The sequence below is a fragment of the Rhipicephalus sanguineus genome, chromosome 2 (genome assembly GCF_013339695.2).
Source record: "Rhipicephalus sanguineus isolate Rsan-2018 chromosome 2, BIME_Rsan_1.4, whole genome shotgun sequence".
In the NCBI taxonomy this organism is placed as follows: Eukaryota; Metazoa; Arthropoda; class Arachnida; order Ixodida; family Ixodidae; genus Rhipicephalus; species Rhipicephalus sanguineus.
In genome coordinates this window covers 13,036,091-13,058,015 of record NC_051177.1, presented here as the reverse complement: position 1 = coordinate 13,058,015, position 21,925 = coordinate 13,036,091, and the positions used below count along the sequence as shown (strand labels likewise).

Sequence of the window (21,925 nt, the reverse complement as noted above, 5' to 3'; positions counted from 1 at the left end):
GCGAAGGGGTGTAGCAATACCAGGTTACCGGGCGATGGTGTCGACATCTCGTGACGTTTCTCGCAACCACAATCATGGACACGTTTGTTTTCGCTTAGTGTTTTTGAGGGGAAAAATGATTAAAAAGGCAACTTATTCGTAATAATGCCGCTGCAAGGCGTTTACATTGGGAGTAGAATGCCCAATGTTTCTGCAATAACAATTTTGTGCTCGCCTGGTACACCTTGGCCCCGCTAGATGGCGCCACACGCGCAGACAACGTGGCGCAGAACGCGCAGACAATGCCGACGCGCAGACAATGTAGACGTTCAGACAATGTCAATGTAGCCGGTCTGAAAGGAGACACTGGCTGGCTGTTGCAAACGTGACATTTCGTTATGTGTGTGTCTATGACATTTTTTTTCTTTCTTCTTTTTTTTTTTTTGGTTAAGGCACTTGACAGCTGCCTACCCGTTACAAAGGGCAGGACCACAATTCATCATCATTCATCATCATCATCATCAAGCGTCTTTAGGCCTCTGACGTTTGCGGATTGCGTATTCTACGTCGCTCTAGCCTCGGTAATCCGGCTGAAATAAGGTGATCGTAAGTGGCGCTCGTACTTCGGCTTATTTTGACTCGGCGGCTGGAGTCTCCGCGAAGCGGATATCGCGACTAGCCACGAACGAAAGTGGATTTGCGAGATAGGGCCGTAAACGTAAAGCCTATCCGGCGAGTAGTTTATGTTCCGTAAACCTTTACGTTCCGTAAAGGTTCGCGCATACGCAGATTCCATCCAGTATCCGGTAACACGGTAACGTAAAGAAGTATACGTTACAAGCTAAAACTCCCTAATTAACGGCATAAATTATATGATGGCATTGTGCTCTTTAACTGAATAAATATGGATATGCATGAAATGGGATGCATGTGGGATGCAAATGGGATGCAAATGGGATGCATGTCACCGGCATTGAACGCTAAATAAACTGCTCCCACAATACGACAGTACCGCTATGGAAAATTTCGGGAGCTTTTCGCAGCATTGAGATTTCGCCATCTGAAGAGAGACGCAGTACAAATGCCTTAAATCTGCTTCAAATTTGCCCATCTTAGCTAAAAGTCGGAAGGACAGGGTTAAAATATGGACACGTTTCTCACCTCAATTTCAAAGCCGTGTTCATTGAAATAATTTGTCCTTACTTTTATCCTCCCCTCTCATAGACGCTTCGCGAGGAAAAAAAAAACATGGCTGATCCCTCCGTCATAGGAATCGGTATAGACCTCGTGAGCTCGTATGGTGGCGCTACTGCTCTCACCCTCTATCGGGCCAGCGGCGCACTGTTAGGATTGTCGCCTACGGGCCCGTCTGCATGTTTCAAGGCGGCGGAAACATGCAGAACGAATAAGAACGACAACCGTAGTGCTTCCTTTTTGTCTGCGTATATAAATACGCTGTGCTAACTTATGTTTGTTTATGTTTTGCTTCCTGTCTGAAAAACCTCTCAAATTACAGCCGTTTAATGCTGTAGCCGAAAAACCAGCATGCAGCGACCCTTGTTAAAAAAAGCATTCCACAAAACTTCGTCCCCTATTCGCGTCAAGCCATTCGAGAAAGAAAGACCCCCCTCAGTCCTTTTTTTCGCCGAAAACCGAATTGCAAGCCCAGCTAAAAAAAAAAACGGAAAAAAAAGCAGAGGGAACACAGCTGCTTGCGCCGAAAACAAGTTCTGTTCCGTCCCTTGGACATCCCGCGGGGAACAGTGGAGCCCCCCCCCCACACACAAACACGCTCACAACAATCACAACGCACGCACGCACGCACGCACGCACGCACGCACACACACACACACACACACACACACACACACACACACACACACACACACACACACACACACACACACACACACACACACATACAACGAATGTTTCTTCCGCAGCGGTATCCTGTTTTTCTGCGGACATGGGGACAGCGTCAGCTCGAAGCGCACTTAAAGTATTGGACGCCTTAAGGCCAGTGCTTGAATCTCTCGAATAGAAAGATGGCCACCTATACCATCCTTCCATAAGAAGTCAAATCAGCGTCCGCCATTCTGTGGAACGCCAGAGGGCTGAAATCACGCCTTTCAGATTTTCGTCAGTTTGTGTATGCTAACGTGTTTCCACTGATCGTCATTTGTGAGCCCAATTTGTCGAAACCAACCAGACTGTCAGGGTACGAAGCTGTCATGTCTTCAACAAACGGTGCGTGCAGCAAAATCATCGTTTTTTTCGTCGTGAACTCACCTATGTTGTGCAACCAATTGCGTCTCACGATGACAGTCAATAAGTATGCATCACCGTTAAAAAGAACAAACTTATGTTTACTCTCATAGGCGTGTATATCTCGCCTTCAAGCAATTTCGATTCACGAAGATTAGAGGATATCTTGAGTGTTTGTCCTGCACCATGGGTTATCATAGGAGATTTCAATGCGCACCATCCTGCATGGGGAAGTCCAAGGACAAATGCAAGAGGACGAAGATTAGCAAGCGCCGCCTACAACTATGGCCTTATTCTCCTGAACAATGGTTGCCCCACTTTTCTTCGAGGCGTGACATACGGCAGCTGCCTCGACCTTGCTTTCGTCGCCAACTCTCTCTCCACATGTGTCAAGTGGTTTCCAGATGTTGAGACACACGGGAGTGATCACATTCCCATCTACCTTAGCATCAAAGACTTGTCTAGATCTGGTGCACGGAAGACCATTCGAGTGACTAAATGGACCACCTTGCAATCTGACATGGAAGATGCTTGCAGCGAGGGCGTACGATCTGGGTTACAGCAAACAATTAAGAGTACAATGCAAAAAGCCACTCGCACGTTGACAATCTCTTCCACGCGAAACGATCTCGACAGAGTTGGAACGACTTCGAGCACTGCGACGCCGGGCGGAGCGTCGATATCGGCGCACGAAATCAATTCACGACCTTAGGGCAGCCAGGAGGATGCAAAAGAAGATTCAGCGTCGCATGGATAGATTAGCGTCGGAACGTTGGACAAGGTTTTGCCAGACGCTAGACCCCCGCAAGCCACTTTCTCACATTTGGAAAACTGTGCAAGGTCTGCGTTGCCTTCCAGAACAACGTTTTCCATTCAAAGCGCTCGCACTCTTTGAAGGGCGGCAATACATCGATGTCGCAGATTTTTGTGCGCGGATCGACAACCAAACGACTCGTCCAGATTCTCCAGCCCGAGGTGACGTCCCCCATTTCCGTGACTGCCGCATGGACCTCCCTTTTACAATGGAGAAGCTCGAGGCGGCACAAGCTCTCTGCAGGCGTTCTACCTCTCCGGGTCCAGATGGTATACCATATCGAGCCTTGTGCAACCTGGGAGAAGCCGCAAGGAGAGAATTGCTGAGCTTCTAGAACTCCTCATGGCAGGATGGCAATGTTCCCGATGGCTGGAAAGTAATCTGCTTGGTGCCCCTCTTGAAGCAGGGCAAATCGCCACTCGAACTCGCCTCGTACCGCCCAATTTCACTAGCCAGCTGCGTAGGAAAGATGATGAAAAGAATGATCCTTGGCTGCCTGGAGTGGTATCTTGAACACTACAAGATTTATCCGAACTCCATGGCTGGCTTCCGACGTGACCGCTCTTCCATCGACAATGTAGTTGATCTCGTTTCATATGTTCAGCGCGAAAAGTCCCGTAAGCGACTATCTGCAGCTTTGTTTGTAGATGTGAAAGGTGCATACGATAACGTATTACATGAGGCCATTCTCGATGCACTTGCGGCGGCTGGCCTCGGTGGTCGATTTTTTTTGTGGATTGCAAGTTGCCTGGCTGCAAGGTAATTCTTTGTGTTAACAGACGAAGGCCCAACTACACGACGCTATACCTCCAAGGGCGTTCCTCAAAGGCGGAGTTCTCAGCCCGACGCTATTCAAGCTCGCACTTATTGGGCTTTCTGACTACTTGCCAACCACCATCAGGGTTTCAATATACGCAGACGACATCTGTGTCTGGACTTCGGCAGTCACACGTCCTCAGATACGTGCGCGGCTTAAAGAGCACCAACTTTGACAGCTAGCTACTTGTGCAAACAAGGTCTCTGCAAATCACCAGAAAAATGCGCACTAGTGGCATTCACTCGGAAACTAATGAAACCTTATGTCATCTCAATCAACGGGCGGCCCATTCCTTATGCCAGAACTCACAGGTTTCTTGGCGTAATCATTGACAGGGACCTCTGTTGGAGCCCTCACGTGGCCTACCTGAAGCAGCGCCTGACAGAAATTTTCCAGTTATTCAAGTTCTTGGCAGGAAAGACATGGGGGATGGCAGTAGACGCAATGCTGGAAGTCTACAGAGCGCTCTTTCTCGGTTTTCTTAGATATAGCCTGCCCGTGCTGAACAATACTTGTAAGACTAATATTCGTGTTCTGCAGGAAGTAGCTCAAACACTCACAGCGTGCCTTGGTGTGCCCAGATGTACGTCAACAGAGGCAACTATTGCGATTGCTCGTGACCACCCAATGCAAACTCACATTACGGTGAAAGTCCTGAGAACGCACGTCAGACATTTTGTACGTGCTCCCTGTCATCACCTTACAACACTGCCTTCAGAGAGGCGCCAAGCATCATTCTCTAAACCTATCGCCAAGTACAACGACAAACTGCCCTCGGGCTTCACCACCGCATCACTGCATTCCTTGGTGTTTTATTCGACCCACAGTTCAACTCAATGTACCAGGGATCCGGAAAAAATCTGAGCTGTCGTCACCTGTGCTGAAACAACTGTATCTGCTTCTTTTACACGAGAAGTATGCGGACAGTGTACATATATATACAGATGGTTCCACAAACATCCAGTGTTCGTCCGGTGCGGTGGTTGTCCCAGCAAGCGCTATTACCATCAGCTTTAGGACTGACCACTCCACGACGTCGTCAGCTGCGGAATTAGCTGCTCTGCGCACTGCACTTTGTTTGGTCAATCGAGAACCACCTCAACATTGGTCTATCTTCAGCGACTCAAAGGCATCCCTACAATCTGTGCTATCTGCTCTGCGTCGCGGGCCATACGAACAGCTCGTATTTGAAATTCTATGTCTTCTTCATACTTCATATGAGAAGGGGCACCACGTGACGTTTCAGTGGCTGCCAGCTCACTGCGGCGTCATAGGGAACGAACACGCCGATAATGCCGCTCGGGCAGCTCATGAAAGCACACAGGAAGACACCATCGCGCTTTCAAGGTCTGACGCTGCCAGCAGTCTTCGAGGGCTTGCACAGGAGATCACGCTCGCTCTATGGCGCCCACCAAGCAGCCAAACCAACCAGACCAATCGTCAACGCCACCTTTCCTCTTTGATGCATCTCTGTAAGGCAACTGGTCTCCGCCGAAGAGAGGCCACACTGCTTCATCGCTTATGGCTAGGGGTGGCACTTACGAAATCCTATTCCTTTCGGATTGGAATGGCCGACAACGCTCTTTACGATGCCTGTCATTGCGAGGAGACGCTACAGCACGTCTTGTGCGACTGTCCGGTATATAATGTTCAGAGACAGTCACTGGCGTCCGTTCTAGCGCACCTTGACAGTAGACAAATGTCTGTTGAAACAATTCTTGCATGTCGTCAACAGAAGACATCGCAGCTGAAGGCGACGAAGGCACTGCTGACATGGGCGTCCGGAGGGGGGTGCAAGGGAGGGCAGCTGCCCCCCCTTGGAATTTCGGATATTATTCTATGCAGTTGCGATAAGCTACACAGCTGGATTAACACACCCAGGTCCTGGCCTTCAGGTTTGCCATTCAGTTTCGCAACTTACAAACTACTGACTAATCTTGCCTGTCATATGTCACGGCAGTTAAAGAAACGCTGCCAGCGCTGAATGCCCCCCCCCCCCTGCGTATGCACCCCCCTGCAAAAAGTTCTGCGGACGCCCTTGACTGCTGAGGTTTTTAAGAAAGACGAACTTGGACAAGCGGCTGTGAGAGAAATGTCGCGTACAACGTGAGAGTGACCGACTGATTCTGTGTAGGCTGTGTCATGTGCTTTCTCTCTCTCTCTCTTTCCTCTCCATCTTTAAGTCTCCCCCACCCTGTTCCCACGTGTAGGGTAGCAAACCGGTCTTCCTAAACTGGTTAACCTCCCTGCCTTTCCTTCTCTAATATTTCTCCTCTCTTCTGCAAATACAATGGGGATCCCCAAGAACGTTTTCTAGCAGATATTGTAGCAAGGAAATATTTGCAGCATGAGCCTCAGTTTCGATAGGCAGCGCAATAAAAACAGAGGAGAGAGAGAACATAACGCGCTCTTCACTTTGATTGTATTGCACTCTCTGTTGAAATTGAAAGCAGGCTCTAACGGCAAAGCCGATCGTGCACGCTTCTGAAAAAGTAGCACCTGTCTTAAGCATACTAGCACCTTGACACAGCAAGAAAAATAGAGGACGAAAGCCAAGTTTATTACCTTGTAAATACACAAACCTATAGATAAAATTTATAATGAATTGTGTGCACCGCGTGCACTTTTAGAAATACGTATAAACAGCCAGAAGAAGGAAAAAAGTATTTGTCATATGATTCCATTCATATATTCCACCACTTCTAGTATGCATAGTCTATAAGTTTTCTGTGGCATATTTTATGGTTTATTTCTTATGTTATTGTGCAAAAAATTAAATTATCAAGAAATTCCGGCTTTAAGCAAACCATGCGCTGTTGCATCGCATATCCGGCCGCGTTAAGTTTCTCGCGCTGCTTGTGCTAGCCGCAGGAGGCGCACATCTGCCTTGCAAATTCTGAAGGCAGCCGTTGTTCTTAACTTCCACCATTGGAGCAAACTTAGAATGTCTTTGTCGACCTCTGAACATAGCTGTCCAACTCATCCCTTCATTTCTCGTGTTCCCGAATCTCGTGCCACTCTTCAATGCAATCTATAACACTCCTCTTTGAGGGTTTCTCTTTGCAGTTTTCAGCAGTGTACGTTACGCACGCTTTGCACTGTGCTCTTTTTTTTTTTCCATGTTATAATGGTGTATGCCTTTCTAACGATGTTGTACTAGGATAAGGTGGTCATTGGACTACGCGAATAAAACTGGCAGGAGGTCGACGAAGCGATTTCGATCTATTTTCGAGGTTCGTTCCAGTTTAGTAATAAAGGCTCGAAAAAGCTTCTCGACGCTTACTCAATGGATGCATATGGCTCGAGGTAAAGGGACATCACCCGGCACGGAATTCATAATTCTCTTTTTTTTCAAGCTAGATATTACGTCAAGTGCATATACTTTGTCCCACGCCTTGTTTAATAAACCTATGCTATTCGTGCACAATCCAACGCTGTTGCGGCAGTATCATGTAGCTGTCGCACTAGGTGTCTGTTTGGTCAGTTTGGTGATCTGTATAATGTCGGAATTCTGCCGCCAAATACCCCTCAGAAATGGCCCATATATGAGGTATGGAAAAGGTCTTTGAAATGGTGAAATGGCAACGTTAGCTGACATTTGGTACACCTCTACCCCCCCCCCCCCCCCCTCGCGCTCTTCGTCACAGCCTTGGCCCTTGCGGGAGGTAAATTTTCGTGAATGCGGCCCGTTAGCTGAGGTGAGTTTGAGACCCCTGATAAAGCGGAATAAGACGAAAGCTGAGACGTGTACATTGTGGGCGCACTAAGCAGGCTGTGCATGTACATCTCGCGTCACATGACCTCTGGGAGCCATGACCACGGAAAAAGAATGTGTCTTTATGGGAATTCTATATAACGAGACTCCGTGCAGTCCTTTCGTTTAAGTGGAAGGCTGGAACTTTCAATAACGTTTCCCCACTTTGGAGCTCTGTGTTGGATCTTGCGATGATAAGCTAAAAAGATCAATTTATTATGTTACATTTATTACTGCGATTACAGAATAACATTCGGGATAAAATAATAACGAATGCAAATAAAGCACTAAATAGCGAGATGTTAACTATATAAGCGCCTGGTCTATCCACTTTTAGCTCACCTGTTTTAGACAATTCTAAAGCATTGGTCGAAGTCGAAGGTATGCCCTGTTGTCCAGCAGTGTTCAACGAGCTCTTTCTTGGAACGCTTGGCATGGGTGGCATTAGCGACGTCCCCTTTGTGTTCCTTGAGTCTCGTTGATCGTTTCCTGCCTGTTTCGCCGATGTAAGTAGCGTCGCAATCTCCGCAGTGTACTTTGTAGACGACCCCGCTTTGATCGTTTGCAGGTGTGCGGTCTTTGGGCTTAGCGAACACGTGCCCCAAGGTGTAATGAGGCTTAAAAACGGTGGCTATGCCCAGCGGCCGCAAGGCCCTCTGAAGAGATAAGGAATAGACACAATGGACGTCGCCTTTTCTCTTGGCGCACTGCTCATTCCTTTTCACATGCGCTTCTGGGTGTGGTTAATAAACGTCCTGGGATAATGCTGTCGCTCCAGTGCAGCAACCACGTTTTCCACTTCATGTAGCCGCAACTGCTGATTAGAGCACACCGCATCACAACGCGACAAGAAAGTCCTCACGACGGACCGTTTGTGTTCGGTCGGGTGATGAGATTCAAAGGACAAAAAATTTCCGGTGTCATTGCTTCCGATACACTGTCGTTTCCACCCTGCTATTATCAGGCCTATGTACAAGCATATCCAAAAAAGGCAAGACATTGTCTTTCTCTGTTTCCCACACGAACTGATTGGCGTGGTGTACGTTGTTTAGCGTCTCGTGGAAGGCCTCCATATTTGCCCTTTTCAGGATAACAAACGTGTCATCCACGCACCTACAGTACATTTTCACTTGAAAGGGCAGTGAGTCCAGCAAACGCGCTTGGACGTGCTCCATCACTAGGTTTGCCACGGCCACGGAAACCGGACTTCCCATAGGGCACCCTTCAATTTGATAGTAAATCGCGGTGGCGAAACTGAAATAGGTTTGCTTCAAGCAAAACCGCAGCAAAATTATGATCTCCTCCACCGACATGGAGGTGCGACTTTCTAAATTCCGATCTTCTTTCAAACGGGCCTCCGCCACATCAATGGCCAGGACGACAGGGACATTTGTAAGCAAGGAAACATCATCAAAAGACACTATCACATCGTCATCATCAAGATGCGTGCGCACATCGGTTACAAATTGATGAGAGTTTTTAACTTACCTGGTATTGTCCACTGTTAGCGGCCTCAGCAATCCAACCGAAAACTTGGACAACTTGTAAGTTGGTGACCCAAAGAACGACACAATATGACGGAGAGGACGACCGTCTTTGTGCATCTTGGGCAGGCCAAAGATTGTTGGAGTGGCCTCGTCCGAAGAAAATAGCCGGCGATACAACGTTTGATCTATGCTCCGTTTGTTGCGCAGTGCACGTAATTGTTCAACTAGCTGTCGTTCTGACTTCGCTGTCGGATCACGGTTCAGCCTCAAAAAGTACAAGGGACAACAGGGCAGACCTTCGACTTAATGGTGCGACGACGCTGGCTCGGGAACAAAGGTGGGGGCAAAGAAAACTCCTGGAATCGTGATTCATCCGTCGCGACCAATCGGCTTGCAACAGCGACCGCGGCCCTCAACCGGACATTTACAGAGACATATCTGACTCACAGTGGACTGGGCGACCTCCGCTTCGTTGGTGCCAGTGTGTACTGAGGACGCCGCCCGCATAGGTTGCGAAACGTCTATGTAATTTTGCTATGTTTTTGTTGCGTCAAGTCGGAGTAAATATTTTAGAATCATGAACTCACCTGGCTTTTGGAACATTTTTGCTGTTTTAGATAAATCAAGCAGCCTCATATATGCAAGAAGCAAAAGAAGTTCAGTACTTGTGCCCCACGAAACTGCCCCAAATAGCTTGCCCCACATAAAGAAAAAAAAGCGTTTTTTCGAGATAAAATGTGATACATATATGTATGTACAACGTATGTGGAACAAACTTAAAGGGACACTGAAGAGAAAAACCAGTTTTCTATTATCAGTAAATTACTATTTTACACTTTCGAAATCACGACGCTCGCTATGACAAGACTCTTGGTAAGCGAGAAAGAGGAGGGCAAGGTCAACCAGACGCGCGTCCCGTTTGCTATACCCTGCACTGGCTAGAAAACGCACAAAAAGAAAATGCGGGTGGCGACGCCACCTTGAAATCGCGCAGCAGACGCCGTGACGTGATAGATTCAGACAGTGTCTACTGGTGCCTAAGTAGTTCCTAATCGGAAAAAAAGAAGTACATTGACCTCTACGGGGCCATAGACTTAACATACCAAGTTTCAGGAAATTTCGTTGAGCCAGTGTCCCCAAAATACGGCAAATACAGCTTAAAATCCGTGACGTCAAGCCCGGAGATTTCAGGCGAAATTTTAAAATAGACCTTTGACCTTGATTTTCTCCTTAATTAATAAACTCACGATGGGGAAATGAATGAAATTCGACTTCTCAGAGTACCTTTTATCAGTTTCAACCGATTCAGTGTTTCACTTTAAGAGCGTCCCTTTAAGAGCGGAGCAAAGCCCGCCACCTGAAACCCGGGTCCGACCCTAAGCCCAGAGCCTCGGGCCCGAGCCCCGCCCGGGCTCGCCATGAAAACTACTTTACCCGGCCCGACCCGGCCCGTGGGCCGGGCCGGGCTTGGGTTTTCGGGTAGGCCCGTGCAGTGCTCTAAGCCCGACACGCCATTGCAAATTGAAAGTGCGTTGCTGAGCCCTGTGCAACGCGAGGATGGCTCCGAGGGCCCGGACGAAACGCTACCGCCCGATCACGCGGAATGCGTCGGTTCGTAAGCCTTTAGAATTTTCTTTTTTGGTTGAAAGCATTGTGCCGACCGGAGCGTTTTGTGTTTCGCTGGTGCCGGTGTGGCCGATGTCGCCCGATGCCGCAAAAGGCAAAACGCGGAAGAGTATCGTTTAGTTACCATTCCCACCAGTTCCACAGCGCACCTAGCGTCGAGTCCTTTGTTTTGAAACTACATCAGTTAGAAACATAAACGATTTCTTTTTGGAAAGCATAAAAAGGGGTTTTATTCTTTTTACGACTCATATGACCTAGCTACGTAGGTCGGCAAACTCACTCATGAGTCGACTCACTCAGACTCACTCAGACTCAGATCGGGCGCTGAGTCTGAGTCTGAGTGAGCCCGGGTGAGTAATATTTTCGTGAGTCTGAGTCTGAGTGAGTCCGGTTGAGGAAAATTTTAGTGAGTCTGAGTCCGAGTGAGTCCACTTCAGGAAAATATTGGTGATTCTTAGTCCGAGTGAGGCCTAAGCGCAAAATATATTTCTTGAGTGAGTACGAGTGAGCTCCACCTTTTGTGGCCGACTTACAGTCCTATCTACTCATCTTCAGCATTACCATCTGCCTTATAACGGCTTGCGTTTATACTCAACTCCATTCACACATATCTTAGCACACTAGCATTGATGGGCCACCTCAATATTTATTGATCAGAGGCGTATTAGGGGAAGGGGTGCCATCACCTCTCCCCGCAAACTCTTTAATGGGAAGTTCATGATAAAAATAGCTCGTGAGTCGCGTATTTCATAAAAAATGTCCTTACTGGATCGATATATGATAATGATGATATATGATGAGAACTCGTATTTGAAAGTACAAGATCAAACGGCGTATCCTAGAGCATGATTATGTGAGATATTGGCTTTAATTAGGATTGACATCATCAACTAAAAAGCTAATTTTATGCCAACGGACTCACGAGTCGACTCACTCAGGCTCACTCAGACTCAGGTGAAGCCGTGAGTCTGAGTCTGAGTGAGTCAGGTTGAGTAATATGTTGGTGAGTTTGAGCCCGAGTGAGTCCGGACGAGAAAAAGTTTAGTAAGTCTGAGTCCGAGTGAGTCTGGCTGAGGAAAATTTTGGTGAGTTTGAATCCGAGTGAGCCCTCTGAGCAAAATATATTTCTTGAGTGAGTCTGAGTGAGCTTCAATCGTTTTGCCGACCTATGCCTAGCTACCACCATATGAATATGAAGTGGTGCTTGTCGCATCAAGCCAGTCAAAACGCAAAGCCTTTCTCGTCACTTCCCCATGACGAAATGTCACTTCCCACAACAAAAATAGCCGATGTGTGTCGCAGTAGTCCAAAATCAAGGTAGTTTATCCGGTCAAATAAAATTATAATGCCTTCGTTTTCGGCGTTGCCACTTGCGCAGCGATGTCGGCGCATTCCACAGTACCAAACGTTGAAAACGACATGCTTAATTTGTGCCCCAGGGCCCCTTTCAGGAGAGAAGCGGCACGATGTGCGATCCCGAGTAATAGGGTAACCTTCGCCTGTGCTCATGCATAGACTACCCCACTGCGCTTCAGCAACACGAGGCAGAGGTTCGTAGCTTGAGCCGCGATCGCGCGCAGGGGTTCCACGCAGGGGCGTAGCCAGAAATTTTTTTCGGGGAGGGTTCAACCATACTTTATGTATGTTCGTGCGTGTGTTTGTATGTGTGCGTGCCTATATACGCAAGCAAAACTGAAAAATTTCGGGGGGGTTTGAACCCCCCCCAACCCCCCCTTGGCTACGCCCCTGGTTCCACGTCCCGCTGGCCTCCGTCTCGCACCACCAAGGCAGGACCAATAGAGGATTTTAGTCTGTCCGGTACACCGCTATACGCAAAATGCTTTACGTGTACCGGAATACCGGGTGTGAACAGCGCATGCGCACGCCCGGCAAACATGGCCGCGCCGCCGAAAGCGATTGCCGTCCACTTCGAATCTATCAAGGAGCCGTCGCGCGCTCTGTCGCTCGTTATTTCCGAACTGATGCTTTTATTTGCTTTATATTCACGTTCGTAAGCTTCGACAGCAAAGTATTCGTGCCGATACGGCACCGTTTTGGAGAGCCATACTCAAATAATCAATGTGTAGGCTTAGCGAGTGACAATCCCATAATCTCGAAGGACATACATTATGTGTTTGTTAGTTGTTTTTATCCTCCATAGCTGGCGCCACTTGACGTGGCGGCAGCTACGGCACACGCTATCCGGTATTAGGGCGTTACCGGAATACCGGACAGGCTAAAATCCTCTAATGCCTCCTTGACTAGATGCCCGCCGCGTGGTCCGGTAACCCGGTTCCGTACCCTCTCCCTCTTTTTTTCTCCGCGGTCAGGCCACGAGCGCCCCCTATAGCGCACGCCTGCAACGGATGCAACGGGTTTTTCTTCCTGCGGCACTTAAAACGCCTGTCCTGTGTTAAAAGGGAACAGCAACACCTTACTTACTTACTTACTTACTTACTTTTACTTACTTACTAACAAAGGTCATGTGGTGCTGCCTCAGAGATTGCCATCACGCCTGTTACAGTCTCGAAGGTGTAAGCGTATTTCCGCTGCCGCCGGAAGTCGGTCAGGCTACGAGCGCTGCCTCACGGATTTCGTGGTGAACTAAGGGAACCGCCGCCGCAATGGGAAAGCGAGTGACGCGGCGGGCATCTAGTCAAGGAGGCATTGGCAGGACATTCGCCCGCCGACATCGCTGTCTGCATGCAGCGCTTATTGCAGCAGTTTTTTCAGTCGGTGCTATCGCACTGGAAGCAGTCGGTGGCGGAGAAACACCGTTGGAACACGTGGAAGGTGCACACTACGACAACGAGCCATCACACGCTAACATAAAGCGAAAAGCAAAGAACGTAACTGTGTCTAGGGCAACTCCCCGATGCTAGCGCGGCCAGCGTTTTTCGCTGGTGTCGAGACGCTTTAACCATGGCCTCCGAGAGTGCGCGCAAGCAGAAAACCTGCCGGCGCACAATCTCAGAGGCCAAGCTTCAACTGTGTCGTCGCCGAATCGTTCTCTATCGGCGCAAGTATGTGTCATGCCGCATTACTTCGCTTCGCCGCTCACAGACGGCGGCACCGCCCCGCCCCGCGAAGCCACGCCAACCGATGGCGGCGCTGCGAACGGCGCTCTGGTGACGCAAAGGCGGTGATTTGGCCAGGGGTATGAAACTTCGCGGTTTTTCTGTCCCGTCACCGCAGCGATCCTAACGTTTGGGAGCTGTACTACCTTCGAGCATAAATGAACGTTGTTGTTCCATTTTATATTTATTACCAGGTTACTTATTAACTCCGGAGTTTTTAATACGCAAGTGAACCTACAGGTTGCCGTTCGAGATTGCGAAAATACGAGCGCCACCCGGAGTGGAAAACGGGAACTGCGCCGTCCTACTCACACGGCGAAAAAGGGGCGTTTCTTGTCGCGCACCCATGTATGCTACGGCCTACGGTGTCCCGAAGGCCGCTTTTACCACCGTAATTTTTTTTAACACGAAAGTGTTTTATGCCGGGATCCACGAAGACTTCAGTGACGTATTTCCGTCACGGAAATGACGTCGAAAAAATTTCCACGATCAGATGGCAAAGAAAAAAAAGTTCCGTCAACGGGCATCGAACCCACGACCGCTCGGTCCGCAAACACACATGCCGTGCACGGTATCCACTGTGCCACGGTCACTGAACCACAGACTCTAGAGGCTTTACAAGCACGTCTTTCATATCTACCACTCTCCCGGTCGGCGGGGTGGTGTTGCCCTCTGGGAGCGGTAAGGTACTGTAATTCGTCATTACTGTGGCCTCCGCGATTAACACCTGCAGCGCGTTACACGTCCGTCCCATTCGGTGCGTTTTCAATAGAAGTTCAATTTTGTCAATGCCTTAACACACCGCGAGGTGGCGATCTTACCCCAAGCGTCGTAAAAGCGTCGGTCTCGCTCATAGCATCACGCTAATCAAAACCAAAAATAGCTCTGCAACGCGCGCCTGCCTCACCTGGCTGTTACACCGCGTTCCCCGCTCACGCACTTGCCCCGTGAAAATCGTGGCCGGGAGGGCGGCACGACGCGCTTTGCGCTTTCCTCTAGTCCTCCCGTGGTGTTCAATAACATTTTAACATGCCGCGGGATGACTACCAAGTTCTGCGTCCAATATGCGACGCTCTTCTGGCTATCACACCTCGTTCTCTGATTACGCTTTCACCGTTAACTACTACAGCTACCACAAGGTTTTGTGTAATCATCAAACATGGACGTTAGTCGTCGGGATGGAGATGTACCACCAATCATCAAAGTGGGTGGATCCACGTTAAACGGTGCTATAGCTGCCAGACATGAATATACACTGTGCAAACACTCTTATATCAATGTACAGTAAACATTCAGTTACTTCTGTAAGGGCATGCTTTACTTTCGTGTTATTCCGATTCCTATGACGGAGGGATCAACCATCTTTTTCAGCGAAACTGGCGAAACCCTTGCAAGCTTCAGCGAAACAGACGCATGAATGGATTCGTGCCGTCATCGCAAATCGTGCTGTGCCGAGTGGTGTCGAAATTCTTCACGCCACACCGCCATAGAATTCTTTCGGATCCCGGCGATCGAAAGCTACGATCCGCATGATGCTCTTTTTGTTTTTCTGCGTTTCCACGGCATATCAGGATGCGGTTGCAGCACTGGCTGTGTAATTTAATTGAGCATACACGTGCTAGGGCGAGTTCCGAGGGACCAAAATAAAGTTTATTCATCGATACACGTGCATGATTTATTTATTACATTCTGATTGTCTGCTTGGCGGCTTGAATTATACTGTATACTTGAATTTACTGTACGAATGGTACGTTCAGGCAATAAAACATTCATACAAACTCTGCTCTTTATTCTTGTCTAATTTATGTGTACACGTAAACAAAAAAATGTCTTACTTAGAATAAGTGGTGCCAAAAATAGGTGGATGGGCAAACCTTCATCAATCAGAACGCAACGACTGCCGTTTTGATCATGTGGCGGGTTGCGCAACAGGAAGAAGGTCGCGCGCTCGCCATCTGAATACCTTCCACTCGCTCAATTGGCTTGCTGATTTCCCAATTGAATTTGGCGCTAAATCTATGGCCCCCTCAGAGGACAATTTACTTCATTTTTACCGATTAGGAACTACATAGTCCCTAGTAGGCGCCGTCATGTGACGTCGCGGTGAATGGTGCGGAAACTTCAAGTTGGCGTCGCCACCCACATTTTGTTTTTGGGCGTTTTCTCGCTTACTAAGCGCCTTCTCGCAGCAAGCGTGGTGTTTTTGATATCGTGAAAGAGTACTTTGCTAATATGAGAAAAATAGTTTTTCTCTTAAGTGTCCCTTTAACGTATCTTCTATATACACAGAGCCATCGCGGTCAGGATCATGCCACCGTGTCCGTAGCGTCACTCACTGGGCTGGATGACGTTGAAATAGCTTACATGAAAGCGCGAACGTCCCGCCAAGCGACTTAAAGAGAGTCTACGCTGCTTTAGAAGCGAAGCGCGAGCAATTTTACGGCTTATTCGCAAAAGTTAGCGCTATGTAAACAGACTTGAACGGAAGTTCACAGCCCACTCCCCAATTGTAGTCATGTACACAAAAGTTTTCCAACAAAATAAAATCGTAACTTCATCGACCAGCGGGTTATTGCGGACAAATAGCGTAGATTGGGCGAGTTTGATGCACATTAAAGCTTGTTGCACGTACTATCGGCTCCGAATGAAACGCCAGCAGTGGTGTGCGTGGTACAGTTCGCACCCCAATGATTAGAGATAGATACACTCTTGCGGTTTGCCGCTCGTGACCCAGATTCATGCTTTCGATTGCGCAGTGCTGCCTAATCGGGTGTGCGTGCCTGTCAATGGTGGTGACAGGACGGCGCGCATTATACTGTTTCTCATGCTTGGGGAACGCGCTCCGCATTTCGTGTTTCATTTGTCACCGATAATACAGCTTGGTAAACAGTAGGAAAAATTGGCGAATATGTCCAGGAAGAGCAAAAAGAGAGCGCTCTCCCACCATTCTCTTGGCCCCTTTGGCTGGTTATTGCTATTCTTTACCGAGCTGTAACAAGAGTGAATATTTTACGGTGAAAGCTTTGGATTCCTGATGAAACGCGAAAATTCACCGTCGGCGTCCCTAGTCGGCAGCGTCAACACGTGTGATTGAAAAGATCATCGCACGATGACATCACCTTATGACGTCCTCATGACATCACAGACCGCCAAAATTTGTGACGTCATAACGTCACGTCACATGACGTTATCACACGACATCGTCGGTTTGCATTACCTCCGTGATCAGTGGGTCGATCACGCAGACAATGTAAAACCAGGTGATTATGTAGAAAGCTTGCAATGCATCCGATGCTGGAGGCAGTGCAGAAGTATTCGGGAGGGGGTGGGGAGGAACAATACATCGACTGAACAATTAGAAGAAGATGGATTTCGCCTTCGAGTCATCTTAGGCAAATGCATAAAGGACCCTGCGAGTGTTTTTAGTGCAGTGACCGCATCACTCCCTATCAGGAGTCGTCCGCTGAGAGTGAATTACACTGTTTTATTGCAAATGCATTTTGCTGCGACTTTCGACGCGAAAGCTTTTTTATTTATATACTTTAGTATGATTACACTAATTCTGTTGAGCATACTTTCAAACGACCGGCAACGAGTCCCCAAACGTTGTTTTATTAACGTAGGGATTAAAATATGCTGCAAAAAAAAAAAAACGCCGCACAACCTACGAAATATTTCATATCACCGTCGTGCATCCCCTTTTGACACGTGCTCTCAACCTTTTTATTTCTTGTTTAAACTTCAACTAATTACGACGCGCTTACACGGCAGCTGCTGAAAATTTGGATTTAATCAAAGGTTGTTGCCTGTAAAGATCATTTAATTTATTTGAATGACATCACACGTCGCTTGTCATGCACTTAAAACACCGAACAAAGAAAGTGAATCGAAGGAGCAGGCTTGGAAACCGAACACGCGCCGCACGCGGTATACGTAAATTGCACTTGAACGCAGACACGATAGCCGAAGCCCGAACGCTGAAATCAGTGATCGAAAATGGGCCGGAAAGTCATTTTGAGTGCGCCACAGCCACAAAATAGTCGGGAAAAGAAATCGTCGCCATACATGCAGATGTACACATTGATGGCTAGCAGACGACACCAGGAGCAATCGACACTGAACGTGCTCCTGATGGCAACTCCGCTCGATTTCGCTGGGCATTTTTGCTTGAACATTCAGTACAAATTGCTTTATGAACTTGCCCACTAATGTTTCAATAACTCGAGCAGACAGACTGACCGATAGCGTTGAGCAGCCTTCACGTAGCGAGAGCGTGCGAAGAGCGGCACCCGAGTCCCCTCTCTGACGTCACACGCGAGAGGGCGCCACTCAAAGACCTCAAGGCGAATAGATACACTAGAGGGAACTCTGGTGCTAGTGTCCAAGGGAACGCATGGCACTTCAGCCAGCATGGAAATGATGGGTTATGCTAATCCTAGAGATTTATCACTAGATCAAGGGATTTTCTATCTATCTCAGGGATTTGGCGTCTGTTTATTGATTCTAGAGATTTTTGTAAAGCTCTGGAAATACTCAATCACGCGGCCTAATGAGAGGCATTACTGAGATGATCATGCTTTTTGAACTAGAAGAGCTATAAGAAACGCTAGTTTAGCTATTTGCTGTTTTTCATTTGAGAGAGCTTTGGTGTTTTGCTGGGCTGCGGGAAGCCGATAGCAATTCTGTAACGCGAGATTATTATACATGTATGCTGAATATGGGAGGAAATGAAACTTCATCGTCGGAAGTGTTTAGAATGCATGCGCGTATCATCATGATCGCCCTGAGTGATCGCTGCTTCATGTCCATGTGTAATAACTTCTGGACCAGGAGACCTTGAGATAAAGTAAGCGAAAGTAGGTACGAATTCATTATTATGAAAACGGCGTGACGGAAAGAGACGAAAAGATTGTTCGCATGTTTTCAGTCTTTCCGTTGCGCCGTTTTCATAAGAACGGAAACAGCAGCAAAAGTATGTGGTCATATGGGAAAGCTGATCGAAAGTACACAGTTTGGTTATCGGCCAGTAAAAAAAAAAGGGCCCTGTATATCTACTGCAAATCATGCAACGCTGATTGCAAATGTGGAAAATTAGAAATTGACCCCCTTCGCGGTAAGGTTAAACCTTACTGTCCCAACGTGCGAGCGTCAGCTTAGGGTTGATCTTCAGGACCCGAATAAAGTTAATCATACCATACCCCTTCGCAAGCTGCAGGTACAAGAAAGGGGCTACAGACTTGTCGAACCGAACGATCACTTCTATGCCTTCACTTAGTGAGCAAGGTGAGTACTTGACAAATCTGTCTGTCTCTAGCAATCTGGCGCCGTCTGCAAGCCCTTTGTGTGCAATTACTCCGCAGAAAATGCAGAAAAAAGACCTTCAGTACCTGTCAATATGGGGCTCTTCTAATAAGATTCAAATAAATTCGGCGACAAAGCGAACTATCTTTATAGTTTGTTAAATGTGAATTAACCTCAATGACGACATTAAAAAGTCAATCTAGGGGTTTTTCGTGCCATCTAGGATACTTTCGAGGGTCGCTCTAGGGAAAAAAATGTTGACCTAGGTTGGAATCACTGGATGGGCACAACACGGATTTGTCTAAACTTCGTTCTTTCCGCTCTGTTTGGCTCCGCGTCGCCAGCATCGGCTTTTTCGAAAGACGAAGTTTAGCAAAAGTCAGACGTTCCACTTCACCACTTTAACCTTTTTAGGCTCACCAGTTCAAATCTGGTCACGAAGTTCACAACGGTCCATTCTTTTATCCAAACCGAAGGCCAAAGCACAGCAATACACAAACCCACAAGTGCGTTCGAAGCCGTAAGCACGAAGATTAGGCAAATTATCCGTGTACTACCCGTCATTCCTATGGTGGCTGAACGATCGCAGCGCCAGAGTTCCCTCTAGGTAATTGTGCGAAACTCCATGCCGCCGACAGAGAGCACCGTGCGAAAGAGAATGTGCCAGATGTATAAGGCGCGTTTGTAAAATGCTGCGCATCTGCCTTGGTAGCTTTGTCGGTAGAGTGCCGGGCGCTTATCGTCGCCGACTGAGAGGTCGTAGGTTCGATTACCGGCCGTGCAACTTCGTCTTAAAGTTTTTCTTTTCTTTCTCATCCGTTAGCGCCCATTTTATCGACGTCACTGAATTCTTGGTGGACCCCGGCATAAAACACTTTCGTGTTAAAATCACGGTTACACAGTAATATGAAAAAGTCCCTAAGAAGAAGACTTACAGGTGTCTACAGCATGTTTTTGTGAGCTGTCGTAGTGATTTTAAAAACTCGCCAATGCAAAAAAAATGTTCCAAGCCTATATGTTGAGAGCACACATTTTCCCAACTGAGCTGTTGTCATACCATGAGCGAGCAACCATTACACTAGACGTGCTGGTAATTCTGTGACCATCCACAAAGCCCGAATGATCGGAAATTGGAACAGTTGGTTGTGGCATCCTCTTTGTCAAAAACTCCCTTATGCATTGGCCGAAGACTCATTGAAAGTCATCTTCTTTTTCTTCTCAGTGATCCTGCCCCGCCACCCTCCGAAAGCTCTCTGCACCTAAAGCGGTTTTGCACTGCCTCCTCGATCGGCCCACCTTTGACCGAGGTGCACGATGTCGTGCGATGACGTCGTCGTGTGACGTCATAATGACGACGCAAATTTCGGCGACCTGTGACGTCATGGTGACGACTTAACGTGATGATTTTTCGCATCACTCGTCCCCGCTGACGCGAGACGCCGACGGTCAATGTTCGCGTTTGACGAGGTGTCTAAGGCCTTCGCCTGAATATGCGAGTCTGAATGCGCTCTGTCGAACAACGTGGTCTTCGACAAACATCCAACTGGGTGCTTTCAGAGGGTTCCCTTTTCAAGACACGCGTGCTGGTCCTTTTTGAACGTTTCGGTAGAAGCCGCGTACAACATTCGATTTAAAGCTGAACATTTTGACAGAGTTCCCTGTCTGGTTGGGTTAATTAAGACTTTCAAGAGGCTCCAACCAAAAAATGGGTTTATTTCCCGCCGGTTCGGAATGAACTCGATTCCTTCTTCAGGGGGTGTGACAGCTGAGGAGTCAAGGTGTCACCTTCGATTTCGTCTTTTGAGGCTTTACCAAACGGAAGCCCATTGAAGTGACGCAGTAGCGTTTTCTTCATTAATAACAGCGAGCTTTAGTGCTGGGAACCCCTAGCCCCTGGGTCCCGCTTTCTTCTGTTGGCCAGCCGCACCCAGGGAGATCTTTCATGTCGCGCACCGCAGCAAACTGCGCGGCCACATCCCTTCCTTACTTTGTGCCCTCCGTGCCACACAGTATATAGTGTATAGAACGGAAGGGTCCTTCTCGAAAAGACGTCAGCGTGCGCCCGCTCCCGAGTAGAAATTCCTTTCCCTCTCTCGCGTTTCTAGACCGACCGAGGATCGCTTCCTTATTTGTTTCATTCGGTCACTCATGTGGCAGTGCTCTCCAGCATGACGTCGGGCATGCAACGCGATGAAAGCAAACTCAAGCTCATCGGCGAGATACCGATGATCGAAAATAATCATACCGTCTATCAACCGAGCTGTTCGATATAAAAAAATATATATAGCTAAGAAAGTACAGCCGAATGTTTTCTCCGACTGAGGAAAGGATTTTGCCTGTAAACCACATGATAAGCCGGAGTTACTAGTGGCGGTAAATACGAGAGCCGGGCACTCACCCCCGTACCAGAGGAAGAGCACGATCTTGAGAGGAACCAATTCGGTGTTGGCTTTGCACGCTTTCACGTCGTCTCCTCCGGCCATTTTCCCTGCAGCGGTCACCACTGGACGAGCATGTCGTCGAGTATTATTTCGGGCTGCCCACGGAGCGGCACCGACCGACTGAGCGCGGTGAGTGCGGGGCGCGGAGCACGTGACCGTCCCGTGCCGCTTTTTATCTCGCGCATTGTCTTCAAGTGGCCGTCGTCACCGACTCGGCCGCCGAGCTTTCCTGTCGCTCGGCTCGTTGGCCGCGCGTATGCGTTCAGTTCGAGCTTGAGACGTGCCAAGCCTGGCGACGTTCTTGCGCAGGAAAATTATTACGGAGAAAGCCTGATACGTCTCAAGACAAGAGAGAGTGCAATAT

At 48.2% G+C, this 21,925-nt stretch overlaps 1 protein-coding gene across 1 annotated transcript in view; it reads right to left on the bottom strand.

Annotated features, from left to right (window-relative positions):
• Positions 1–21,625, bottom strand: part of LOC125757097 (uncharacterized) — a 161,078-nt gene extending 139,453 nt beyond the window's left edge. Inside the window, exon 1 of the mRNA XM_049412202.1 lies at positions 21,519–21,625. Coding sequence (XP_049268159.1) covers positions 21,519–21,603 — 85 coding nt within the window. The 5' untranslated portion in view covers positions 21,604–21,625. The remainder of the gene's footprint in view (positions 1–21,518) is intronic.
• Positions 21,626–21,925: the final 300 nt, after the last annotated feature.